This window comes from Bos mutus, chromosome 10 (genome assembly GCF_027580195.1).
Source record: "Bos mutus isolate GX-2022 chromosome 10, NWIPB_WYAK_1.1, whole genome shotgun sequence".
Classification (NCBI taxonomy): Eukaryota; Metazoa; Chordata; class Mammalia; order Artiodactyla; family Bovidae; genus Bos; species Bos mutus.
The window spans coordinates 14,705,176-14,717,631 of NC_091626.1; the positions used below are offsets into that span (position 1 = coordinate 14,705,176).

At 51.8% G+C, this 12,456-nt stretch overlaps 1 protein-coding gene across 1 annotated transcript in view; it reads right to left on the reverse strand.

The window, feature by feature from the left end:
• ITGA11 (integrin subunit alpha 11) overlaps positions 1-12,456 on the reverse strand; it is a 133,178-nt gene that overhangs the window by 38,480 nt on the left and 82,242 nt on the right. Inside the window, exons 9-11 of the mRNA XM_070377343.1 lie at positions 12,284-12,449; positions 10,698-10,768; positions 408-552 (exon numbers count right to left, since the gene is read on the reverse strand). Coding sequence (XP_070233444.1) covers positions 408-552; positions 10,698-10,768; positions 12,284-12,449 — 382 coding nt within the window. The remainder of the gene's footprint in view (positions 1-407; positions 553-10,697; positions 10,769-12,283; positions 12,450-12,456) is intronic.

Here is a 12,456-nt window from a genome sequence, read left to right on the forward strand (position 1 = left end):
CAATTTCAGGTCAGACTACTTGTCATTTATTCTGGCAGTCTGCAATCTTTTTGGCACCAGGCACCAGTTTTGTGAAAGACAATTTTTCCACGGATGGGGGCGGTGGGGGAGACGGGGAATGGCAGATGAAGCTTCACTCGCTTTCTCACCTCCTGCTGCATGGCCTGGTCCACAGCCTGGCTTGGGGACCCTGATTTATTCTAGCTACTAATGGAGAGCCCGTGATGAGCCAGGCATGGTGCTGGGCATGCTGGATGCCAGCCTGGAGAGGCAATGACTCCTGACTGCTTGAATCAGCACAGACGATGCATGGACAAGCCCCTCGTCTTGTGTTTGAGCATGTTCTGGACCCCCAAGTCCTCTTTTGGCCCACCGCCCACTAGCCACCCCTCAGCCCTGCCTCTTACCCAGGTAGGCGCCGTGGTTCTTGAGCTCCTCAGGGAATTCCTTCAGGTAAGACTCACGGAGAGGAATGACCTTCCCGCTGCTGGTCTCCTTTAGCACAGCTCCATTCCAGTCATAAGCGCCCACAGCTCCCAGCAGAATCCCGTCCTGACATCGGGGAGGGGGTGCACATCAGCTCATGTCCCCCGGGGTGCCCCTGGCCAGGAATCTGCCCTACATCCACACCATGAAGCATCCGCCTGCCCCCATCTGGCACCTCCTGCCCAGTTCGTTAATAGCCCAACTTCCAACCAGGATTCTTGACTTTAACAGGAGCTGAGGGCTTTCTTGCCCCACTCCATTCTTAGGATAAAGTGGGTCAAGCTGATCCCAAGGATGGGATCTTAGGAAACAAGGAATGTTCTAGAAACAGGCTCCAAATCCAGGACCAAAGTTGCATTCCATCCCTTCTTTCTGACACTCCTTTAAGTGATGAAAGTCGCTCAGTCGTGTCCAACTCTTTGCGACCCCGTGGACTATATAGTCCATGGAATTCTCCAGGCCAGAACACTGCAGTGGGTAGCCTTTCCCTTCTCCAGGGGATCATCCCAACCCAGGGATCGAACCTAGATCTCCCACACTGCAGGCAGATTCTTTACCAGCTGAGCCACCAGGGAAACCCCCTTCAAGTGCTGCACGTATACTTTTCTGGGGCTTCCCAGGTGGCACTGGTGGTAAAGGATACACCTGCCAATATTCCTGCCAATGCAGGAAATGGTAAGAGACGTGGGTTTGATCCCTGGGTTGAGAAGATCCACTGGAGGAAGAAATGGAAAGTCCACTCCAGTATTCTTGCCTGGAGAATCCCATGGCTAGAGGAGCCTGGCATGCTACAGTCCACGGCGGCGCACAGAGTCTGACACGACTGAAGTGACTTAGCATTCGCACAACCTGTGCTTTTCCCCCTTCCTTTGCAGCGTCTGAGTTGCTTTCCTGCGTGTAAACGCTACTTCTTCATTTCTTCAGTACAAATTCACTGTGTGTCTGTCTTATGTCAGACACTTGCTTAGCGCTGGGGATACTATCCCTGCCCCAACAGAGCTCACAGGCATTAAAATACATACACAGATAAACATAATACTTGCAAACCGTGATAACTGCCACACAATGAGGGATGTGATAAATCCTGGCCTGAGACTGAATTTAGATTGAGATGGGGCTCAGGAAAAGCGTTTTGAGCAAGTGATGCTTACTTACCCAGACACCTGGAGAGATGAAATAATTTGTGCAAAGGCCCTGAGGCTGGAGACAGTTCAGAGCCTTTGGCTTCAACGAACTGAAAGCTGTTCAATTGGGCTGGAGCCCCGAGTGAGAGGAGCAGGGTGGTTCAACATGAGGCTAGCCAGGTAAGCCAGGGCCACATTTGTGGCAGCCAGCACCTCAAGGACAGGAGGTTGTCTTTAATTACAGGGTAAGCAGATGCTCCGATGCCTGGGCAGGAAGATGGGGAGCTCTAGCTCCCTGAGGGAAGCTTCCAGGGTCATTTGAGGGGGACTGGACTGGGTCTATCCACTCTCTGGGCTGCCCCTGAACTCTATCTCCACCCCCAAGCATCCACATAACTAGTGGACACAGGAAGATGAACACCAAGCACTCAGAAGAGGGAGAGCAGTGACTAGGGACAATGAGGGGCTGGGGCGGGGGTGGGTGGAAGCAGGAGGGGCCACCTTCCTGGGTCACCTTGGTGATCACGAGCAAAACCTAGTTTTGCCTCCCAGCTTTGGAATGTTAAAGCACAAGCTGGTGAAGTCATCTCTCTCCCACTAAGCCCTCCTTCAACCCAGCTGGTGGGTGGAATTTGAGGTTTCCCCACCATTGGTGCCCAGAGTACTGAATTTCTCCTTTCCTGGTGGCTCAGTTGGTAAAGAATCTGCCTGCAAGGCTGGAGACCCAGGTTCAGTCCCTCGGTGGGGAAGATCCCCTGGAGAAGGAAATGGCTACCAACTCCAGTATTCTTGCCTGGAAAATCCCATGGACAGAGGAGCCTGGTGGGCTATAGTCCATGGGGTTGCAAAGAGAAAGACATGACCAAATGACTAAACCACCACCACCAAAGACGGGGGATCAATAGAAAAATGTGACTCTGGCCTGGGGACAACAGAGCCATAACTAAACATACAGGCAGAGGCCTCAGCACTAATTTCATTACTGGTGGTGGAGGAGGCAAGATTGGGAACTGTAATAAGCTATGGGTCCTTTTCTCATTCCCAAGGTTCCACTTTCAAGAGTAAAGTTGATCATATATAAGGATTAAAGTCCTAATATTTTAAAGGTTGAACTGACTGTTCAGAGGATGTTTTTACGGCTATAAATTAGCCGCTCTTGGGTGAGTCTGATGTGCCTGGTTGTGTTTGATGTCCCATTTTCTCATCAGCTTTCTCTCTCCTACTCCGGGCACTTCAGCCTGGGAGAGAGTCTGACAATCTGTCGGGGCCAGGATCCAGGCCAGGGCCTCAGAGACTCCTGCCAACATTCCCCACTCTTGGGGTGTGCTCCATTCTTGGCAAGATCCTTTCTCATCCAGTCACCCATTTGTGGGAGGCCAGCAGGACAGTCATTATCTGCACTAGACTAATGAGCACCCAAGATTCAGAGAGGGAAAGGGGGTTGCCTGAGGTCACACAGCAAGTCAGTGGCAGGGCTGGGATGGAGCTGGTCAGAGGAAAAAAATGCTCATTGGCTTCCCCAGAAGCCCCTAGATTCTGCTTTCAATATGACAGCAGGCCAGTCTGCTTCCTGGGGAGGCCTTTGAAGATGACTGTTAGGCTTTGCAGATGATTGGAAACCTCTGATGTACTGAGAAGGCCTGGCTTCACTGGGTGCGGGGGATTCAGCTGGGGGAGACCTGATGCTGACTCACCACAGTGGGGCTTGGCAGTTCCATCGGAATTTCTGCATTTGGCAGCACTGGGGGGCTGAGGGCTTCTGGGCCCTCACCTTCTGCCAGTCCACCCCGGCAGTGGCTGCAGGCAGGCTTGCGCTCCCAGTGGGCGGCCCTTTCCCGAGCAGGGTCTCCTGGAGCCCTGCTGCGGACAGGGTGCCCTGTGGGCTGGCTGAGAGGGCAAGCCCAGGCCACCAAGGCAAACCTCAGGTGGTCACCATCTTTTCCCAGTTAGGAAAACCCAGACCTTTTGAGTTTGGAAAAAATCTGGAAGCATGGGGCTGAAGAAAGGGCCAACGATTTGATAGAAGAAGCCAGGCGTTCAAGCCCAGCTGGAAAACAGAAGGGCTGCGTCGGGAAGCTCCGTGTTCCCTGCTCCAGGCCTGGCACTGGCTCCCTCACTTATGGCCTCCTTCCCTGCGAGGTTTCCGGGGCTTCCACCAGGTATGACCAGGGTGGGCCTGGGTGGCAGCTGACCTTCCTGGCTCTCAGTGCAGAAATGAGGACATGGGCTTGGCCCCCAGAAGATCTAAGGCCAAGTGTGTGCCCTCCTTGAGGAGGACCTGTACCTGTACTTGCCTGAGCCCTCACCATCGGATCCCGCCAGCTCAGGTCTCAGCTGTCCTCTGACCGGTCCTGCAGCAGAATTACCTTTCCACCTCAGCTGAGTGCTCCCTGGTGTGTGACCAGATCTCCCCAAACTCTGTGTTCCTGCTCGTCCCTGTCCCCAGCCAGGGTCGGGCCACATGCCCAGCACGGGAAGCCGCATAGTCTTCCCGTGGGAATGGTGGTTCCCCACTTGGGGTGGCTTAGCCCCCAGGCAATGTTTAGTAATGCCTGAAGTCAGCTTTGGTAGTCACAGCCCGGGGTGGTGTTGGGGTTGCTATGATGAGTAGAGACCTGGGATGCTGCTGACTACCTACGATGCACAGGACAGCCTCGCAGCAAAGAAGTACCCAGCCCAGATGGTCAGTAGGCTGAGTAATCCCAGGCCTGGGATTAGACCGTGATCTCTGGTGTTAGACATTCGAGTTCCACTTCTATCTCCAAAGCCTCCAGCTGTGTGACCTTGGGAAAGTTCCTCTCTCTCACCAAGCCTAAGGGTCCTCAGTTGTAAATAGTTCTGAGACTATTCTGCAGTTCTGTAAATAGTTGTGAGAACTAGCATTTTGAATCCTTATCAGGGTGCTTGGCAGCCAATAAGGACTGCATACATATTAGTTCCTCTCATTCATTAATTCGTCCATAAAGTACTTCCAGGGAGGCAGGGGTCCTCAGATCTCACAGTCAAGTTGGACCTACAGATGAGTCTGTGAGGAGTGATCTGATAGAGGCCAGGACAGGAGGGCCCACAGGAGTGGGTGGCCTGCTGAGGGGGTGGGTGGATACATGGCAGAGTTAGGGAAGGATTTTAAGAAAACCTTCCTTGACTTCTTGGTTGGTTAGTCACTAAGTCGTGCCAGACTCTTGTGACCCAATAGACTATCGCCCACCAGGATCTTTTGTCCATAGAATTTCCCTCTGGAGTGGGTTGCCATTTCCTTCTCCAGGGGATCTTCCGGACCCAGGGATCGAACCTAAGTCTCCTGCTTTGGCAGGCGAATTCTTTAACACTGAGCCACCTGAGAAGCCCTCCTTAACTTATTAGGGAGTCTCAAAATGCACACTTCTAGTTCCAAGCCTCAAGATTCAATTCCACATATGTTTTTCAGACATCTGCTCAAAGGTTGAAGTTCAGAGAGGTAAAACGATTTATCTGAGGCTACACAGCCAGACAGAGCTCTCCTCTGGCCTGGTAGCAATGGAATGACACCAGATAATACCAGTTCTTGGTGTTGGAGAGGCAGGGCTGTGGGGGCGGATGGAGGTGACCCATGGTGGGTCTGTTCACAGGGAGACCACCTAGAGGGCACGAGTGCTGGTCTCCCCCTCAGGCTCCCCTGTGGCTTCCTCGCCCACATGTCCATTACCAGAGTGGCCACAGGGAGGTCAGGACTCTGTCCCCAAGAGCACCTTCTAAGGCAAATACACAGTTAAGAGGGTGGATGATGCTTTAACTAGTTGCTCAGATTGTCTTGGTAGAAGATGTTTTCAACAAACCTAGTGGAGCCTGAGGAAGGGATCAGTGCCTGGAGGTTGAGATGGAGTTGGGCAGGAAGGACCCAGAAATTGGCCTGCAGTCTTTCTGTGGAGAGGGGCCCTGCACCATTCGTGGGGCTGAAAGCCGTAGGCTGGGACAGTGAGGAGGGGCCGGGGGTCAAAGGGCATGCTCTTACTTGACTATTCATCCCAGATCAGAGAGCTGGGGCAGTGAGGAGGGGCCGGGGGTCAAAGGGCATGCTCTTACTTGACTATTCATCCCAGATCAGAGAGATGGTTATTTCTACTCAGAGGTCCTGGAACAATGGCCAGGAGTGGGGCGTCGGGCACCAGGGCATAGCCTTAGGACATGGGGCTGGGCTTCTGAGGACTGCAAAGAACCAGAAATATTTCCTGCCACCAGGGGTCAACTTGCAAAAAATCCAGAACAGCATGGCAGCAGGCCTTGGCCTCAGGGGGCAGCCCTGGCTGCCTGCCCCAGAGCTGGCGGGGGAAGAATCCACCATCTAGAGCTAAGGGGGCTCAAAAGGAGTTGACAGCCTTTAGCTGTCAACCCCTCATTTCATCATTATGGATGAGTTTCTTCTACTTTTGATTAAACAAGACATGCAAAATGAGTTCAAATGCAAAACCCTTAGGAAAGAAGACAACTTTAAGGCTTTAACAGCTGAGAACCTTACATAATCACCTCTAACCTTAGTTATCCTGTCCATGAGCCCAGGAGGGTGGTGAAATGGGCACAGGCTGAAGAGGCAGGAGGTGGCTGGGGCTATTGGTCTGGGGGGGTAACCCCCCACCCCACACCCCAATTGCACTGCCTCAGCCTGTTTGTAATGTAACTAAGGCTGGTCCTCCTAGACCATCATGTGTAATTTAAAAAAAAACACTCTGTTCTTATCTTGGGTGAGTGGCCAAGTCTTTCGTGTAGATAAGGTCCACCCTAATAAAACTGCTTCCTTCTGTAAACTTTTGGTGTTGGGGAGATTTACGGAGTGCAATGCAGGAGAGCCATCACCACGGGCATCAATTTATTTACGGTCCTCTTCCTTCTACCACGCCTTCCCCTTGTGGCCCATGGGGATTATAGGCTGAGAGCTGTGGATCTCTTCTGCAAGCTTTCTGGCAGATTCATGCAGCTTTTTCTTGGTTACCCGGCTTGACAGGGAGTTCATCACCTCAGCAAGCAGCCAGCACTAATAGAAGCCACTCCAGCTCTCAGCAACCTTCACGTTCATTTCCAAATGCTAATGGAACCATTGGCTTACAAATCCACTCTAAAATTTGGCCAGGCATCCATAGCTCATTTTGCTGATGGTAATTTCCAGAATATTCTTTCTCCTTTGGCTAATCAGGACTCGAGCTTCCTGGGGCTCTGGGTCCCTGGTTTTCCCAGCAGCTCTGACTTCTGGCCATCATGCCAGAATGTAATAATGACTGTGGCCTGGAGCTTCGGTTCATCCAGGGGCTTGGGGATATATGGGGGTCTCCTCTCCTAATCTGGACTCTGGTCCTTTCTATCTCTTGTTGCTTTTCCCTTCCTAACCTGAAGCCTGCTTTCCTTGCTAGGTAAGATGGCAGCAGACCAGGTGATCAGACCTGACCTTTCCTCTGCCCTTTGTGAACATTCTATGGGTCCTTCCCTTGGGACTAGGGAGTCTTCTGACAGAGCTCAACAGGCCCAGGGCAACTGAAGACTCAGCACATTTGCAGGAAGCAGCTGCCTGAGGCTGTCTAGGGGGCGTTTCCAGAGGAGATGGAGCCCCAAAGTTCACCCAAGAGATGTACTCACTTGGGCTCAGGACCTGTTCTGGGCAAAGTTGAGAGGCTGGACCTTCTTGTCCCCAATCTTCAGAGAGGTCTGACTGATCCTGAGAGCTGTGGGGTTGGACTCCCAAGGACAGGACGGCTGTGGCCAATTATCATGGCATGACCAGCCTAGCACTGGAAAGCCTCTGTACCCTAAAATAGCAACCTAATGGCCAGTCAAGTGCCAGACAGGCCACCATCACTCTCACCAATCCTTTGGATTTGGAAGGACTTTATTTATTTAAACAATTATTTAGAAAGTCTTAAAGAGTCTCAAGTTCAAATGTAATCATTGTCTCTTTCTAAGTCTCATCAGATGAAAGCTTCCAGATGTCTGTCATTTGAAAACAAGACACAGGTGACAGAAGAACTGGGGTTTCCACCTACAGAGTGGGGAGATGCCCCCTGGGTTTCTCCAGTTAGGGAACGAGAACAAGAGTTGAGCATGTGGAGGAAGCTACAGGAGGCAGCTGATGACCTTGACCTCAACAACAAATTGAGGTCCTGAGCTGCTGGTCTCCCCTTTGCAGCAGGGGAACTCTATTGATCCTGCAAGAACTCATTTTGTTTGACATACTCTGCTGCTTGGGCCATTGTCAAGGTTCAGCTAAACTTCCCCGAATCCCTGAAGCTTGTCTTAACTGTCCTTCTCTCTAGATTCCCTGATTCCTGGGCACACACAGATCACAGTATGAGAAGCAGGAGACTGCACTTATCATTTAGGAGTCTTTCTCCCCAACTAGACTGTGAATTGCTGTCAGTTGAAATGGTATCTTCATCTCTATATATCCCAGTGCCTCACAGCCAGGCCCAAGGGGAGATGCTCAAAAACTGACCTTGGAATGGAAGATGGAGACATGGGACATTCTCTCTCTCTTGCTGTCCACGCCATCAGGGCTGGGCCCCCGTGTGTGCTCAGCCTTTCTCCAGTCCTGTGGGTATAACTTCCTCTCTTTTCTTGCCTGCTGCCACCCATGGCTGCTGAAATCCTTGTCCTCAGGGGCCTGTCCAAGCCCCAGACTCCCCTGATCCTCCCCTGAATCTCCTTTCCCTTAGCCTGGGCCTTTCCTTCTGTAAAACCCTGATCACACACAGCCTTGGCAAGGACTGTTTTTGTTTTTGCTAAACCATGCAGATCTTAATTCCCTGATCAGGGATCAAACTTGTGCCCCCTGTAGAGGCAGTGTAGAGTCTTAGCCACTGGACCACCAGGGAAGTCCCTCATGCTGCCTTGATAAGTGTTAGATGGGTCCACGTGGTTCCCCACTGAGCAGGGAGTCTCTACAGGGGCTCCATGGATGGGCGGGCCTCCTGAAGTTATACACCTGTACTCAGAAGTCTCTAGTTTCTGTCATCTTATTCTCTAAGTTCAGGACTGCTGTTCTGCGTTGTTTTCAGGCTGACTCCTATTTGGCAAGAATAAATTCTGCTTCCTTTTGATATCTTGGGGCTTCCCTGGTGGCTCAGACAGTAAAGCGTCTGCCTGCAATCCGGGAGACCCGGGTTCGATCCCTGGGTTGGGAAGATCCCCTGGAGAAGGCAATGGCAATCCATTCTAGCACTCTTGCCTGGAAAATCCCATGGAAGGAGGAGCCTGATAGGCTACAAGGCTACATACAGTCCATGGGGTTGCAGAGAGTCGGACGTGACTGAGTGACTTCACTTTCACTTTCACTTTGATATCTTAGTTGCATTTGACAAATGCTTGTTGGATTTAATGAAATTGATTTTCTTTGTTGCATTTTCTAACTAGCCCTGACCCCAGAGTCAGGAGTCCAGGGCTAGTCCAGCTGGAACACAGAACTTGATGCCTGACCTGTGTGAATGAATGATGCCCTTGCCCCTCCTGATATGCAGCCCCTTACCCTCAGACTGGGAGCTTCCTGAGGTCAGGGCTCTTGCCTCTGTACCTCCTGGGATAGAGCACAGGGCCCAGCACAGAAAAGGCATTGAAAAGATTTGCTAATGTGACCACCTAAAATGGGACAACTATTACCATCTGCCGACTCTGCAGGGCTGTTTTTGAGCATGAATGAGGCACAGAAATTTTCTGAAAAAAAAATTAAAGTGCTTGGCACATATTTTGCATGACTACTGTCAATATAGAGCAGTAATATTTATATCTTGCTGTATTCAATGGGCACGAGATAGTCCAGATGCAGCTCAGGAAACGCTGAGCGTGAGCCGCATTTCCGTCCATCTGCCCGCTGTGTGCTGGGCATCCATCCCTCTCCCCTCCGACCTGGGATCTCTGACTCAGTGCCCCCTCAGATCCCACCCACTCTCATGGAACAGCTGCTCAGTGTGGGGGGAAAGCATGAGGCTAATGTTTCTCTCACTTGTGTCACTGCAGCAGGTCATTCGGCCTTCCCGGGACGTGGCTTCTGTACCTGGAAACTGGGAATAAGGAACCCTGGCACGTTCACCTCACAGAGGAGTGGGGAGAATTCATGGGGTCAGAGGAAGTGATGTGGAAGTGGGATGGGCGGATGGACCTTTTCTGGCAGATTGGGAGGTGTGGCCCCTTCCCATGGGCCCAGCTGGGCAGAGCACACGCACAAACCCAGGGCACCTGTCAGCCTGGAGTGTGCTCACAGGGGTGTGTGCTGATACCAGCCGCACAGGCTTTCCCCACAGGTACTCTCAGGCAGGGCTCTGCCTCCAAACAGCTTTAGAAGTAAAGCATGCTCACAGCTATGGACTCCTCTGCCCCGCTGGCAGGCTTCCCAGATGGCTGAGTGGCAAAGAATTCGCCTGCCAATGTGGGAGACTCAGGAGACGTGGGTTCAGTCCCTGGGCCGGGAAGATCCACTAGCATAGGAAATTGCAACCCACTCCAGTATCCTTGCCTGGAAAATTCCACGGACAGAGGAGCCTGGCAGGACACGACTGGGCGACTGAGCACGCATGCATATGTCCCTCTGGCAATCCTGTGAGGTTTCAGCCCCATCCTGAGAATCAGAACCAGGTGAAGCATGTGCCCCAGACCTAGCCCGACGCTGGTGACACCATGGGTCTGCTTGGGACCCCTGCAACATGACGCCGAGCCCGCATGTGGAGAGGCCCCTGTGGGCCACCTGCTGGAGCACATCTGGGACTTCTGCCCACATGGACACAGGGCTGGGCCCTCACACACAGGCCGCCTCAGGCATGCGGGGCACAGTTAGAGCCCAGGCAATGGGTTTTGCCACTCTGGCCTAGTTTTTGCACAAGGCTCTGTGGACTGAACTGGACCTTTGGTCCTGGGGGACATGTCCCCACCAGCACCCTGCACAGAGAGGCCTTGAGACAGCTAATTGTAAATTGATGGTCTTGATGTCCCTCTTCTAGCCACAGAGACGAGAAGCAGAGAGACCCCAAGAAAGAGAGCAAGGGGCATGAGAGACAGCCCAGGAATGGCAGGATAATGGCCTAGGGAGCTAAGAGGAGTAAGAGGGTGGGAGGGCAGCTCTAAACCCATCCTTACCTCCACCACGTGAGAGGAAAAGCCCGTCTGTGACATCTCCAGCCCAAAGGAGGTTTCGTTCTTGTTCGTGCCTAAAACAGAGGGACCGAAAGATGTCAGCTGCATGCATGACTTCTTAGCGCCAGACATGTCTGCAGCTCAGTCCCCAGCATCTGTGACCTGGAAGCACTTTCAGTGAGGTGAGACAGGGCCCCAGGTCTGAGTCCAGCTCATCCACCCCAACAGCAGGCCCCTTCCAGGTGGCCATGTGGGTTTATTATTAGCAACCCTGCTGAAAAGGGATTGGAACACCTTATATTACAGGGCACGCCCACTATGAGAGTGTCAACATAGGGGAAAGATCCAGAAAAAGTGCATGGAAAGAAATCATCTACATTGTTGGCAAGAACTGGAATTTCCCACTTTGTTCATTCTTACTATTCGCCAGGTTCGGTTCCAGATGCCTCTGGGTGGTTCCCAAATTGTAAATCGACCCTTAGGAGGAAGAGTTGTCACCACTGCGGATTTGCACAAGGAATCCCATGTGTGTCAAAAGCTCCTCCCTGCAGAGGGGCTCCGACGTGTCGGTGTAGACAATGTTCTCATCACACAAAGCAACCATTTTGAGAATAAATTCACTGATCTATGCTTAATTCTAGGGTAAGGGTCAAACTCAGGTCCCTACTTTCTGTTCCTTTATCATCATCTTTGAGGGTTAGTTTTTCTCTTTTCCCGTGTCTGTAGCTCATCATTTCCCATGCAGAGCAGGCTGCTCGGGCTCTGGGATGTTGTGCTGCCTTCTCTTTCTTTTGACGCTCCTCCCGTATGGTAGAAGAGAACCCAGTATGGCAAGGTCCCCCCTACAGCAATATATGGTGCAAAGGAACCCTGCACAAATCAAAACTGGAGTTTGAATCAAAAGGAGCGAGACAGTCTGAGGAAACCTTGCAAAATGGTGCGGCGGGAGGCGGCAGGACTTGGGGAGTAAGTGTTTCAGGCTGTGGAGTTGGGCTCAGCTGGGCTCAACTCGGGCTGCCAGATAAAATACGGGATGCTCAGTTAAGTTTGAATTTCAGACAAACAGTGAATGGTTTTTTAGTATGTCTGCCACAAATGTTGTATTTTATATTTGCTATATCTGGCAACCCTCATTCAAACCCCAATTCCTTCCCAAGTGGTGGGAGCTCTGGCAAGTCATTTAGTCCCTCCGAACTGCAGTTACCTCCATGGTAAGAGGAGGAGCTTATCAGCAAAACCAGACTTCAAGGCTGTTTGGAAAGTGCGGAGCCTCACATCCAGCATGGGAGCACTGGGGTTTATCAGGAAGGGAGGACTTCTAAACCCTCTCATCCTGTGGGGCTGGATTTTTTTTTTTTTAATGTGGACCATTTTAAAAAGTCTTTATTGAATTTGTTACTTCTGTTGTTTACATTCTGGTTTTTTGGCCAGGACTTAGCTCCCGGATCAGGGATGGAACCCTGCATTGGAAGGTGAAGTTTTAACCACTGGACCATCAGGGAAGTCCCTGTGGGGCTGGATTTTGCTCACGTGGGCTTTGCCTGCCAGGAGCCCAGGAACATGAGCGCCACTCAGGAAGCAGTGCTCACCTTCCAAGCTGAAGATCCTGTCCCCCAGGGCGTCAACAATGTCCTTCAGGGCTGCCTCATCTGTGACGTTGAAGAAGTGTTTGTCATCAGGGTCACTGGCGATGTATTTGATTTCGTTCAGAAAAGCTTCTGGGTTGATCCCCCTGCGGTTGTAGTAGCCCAGGACCTGCCAG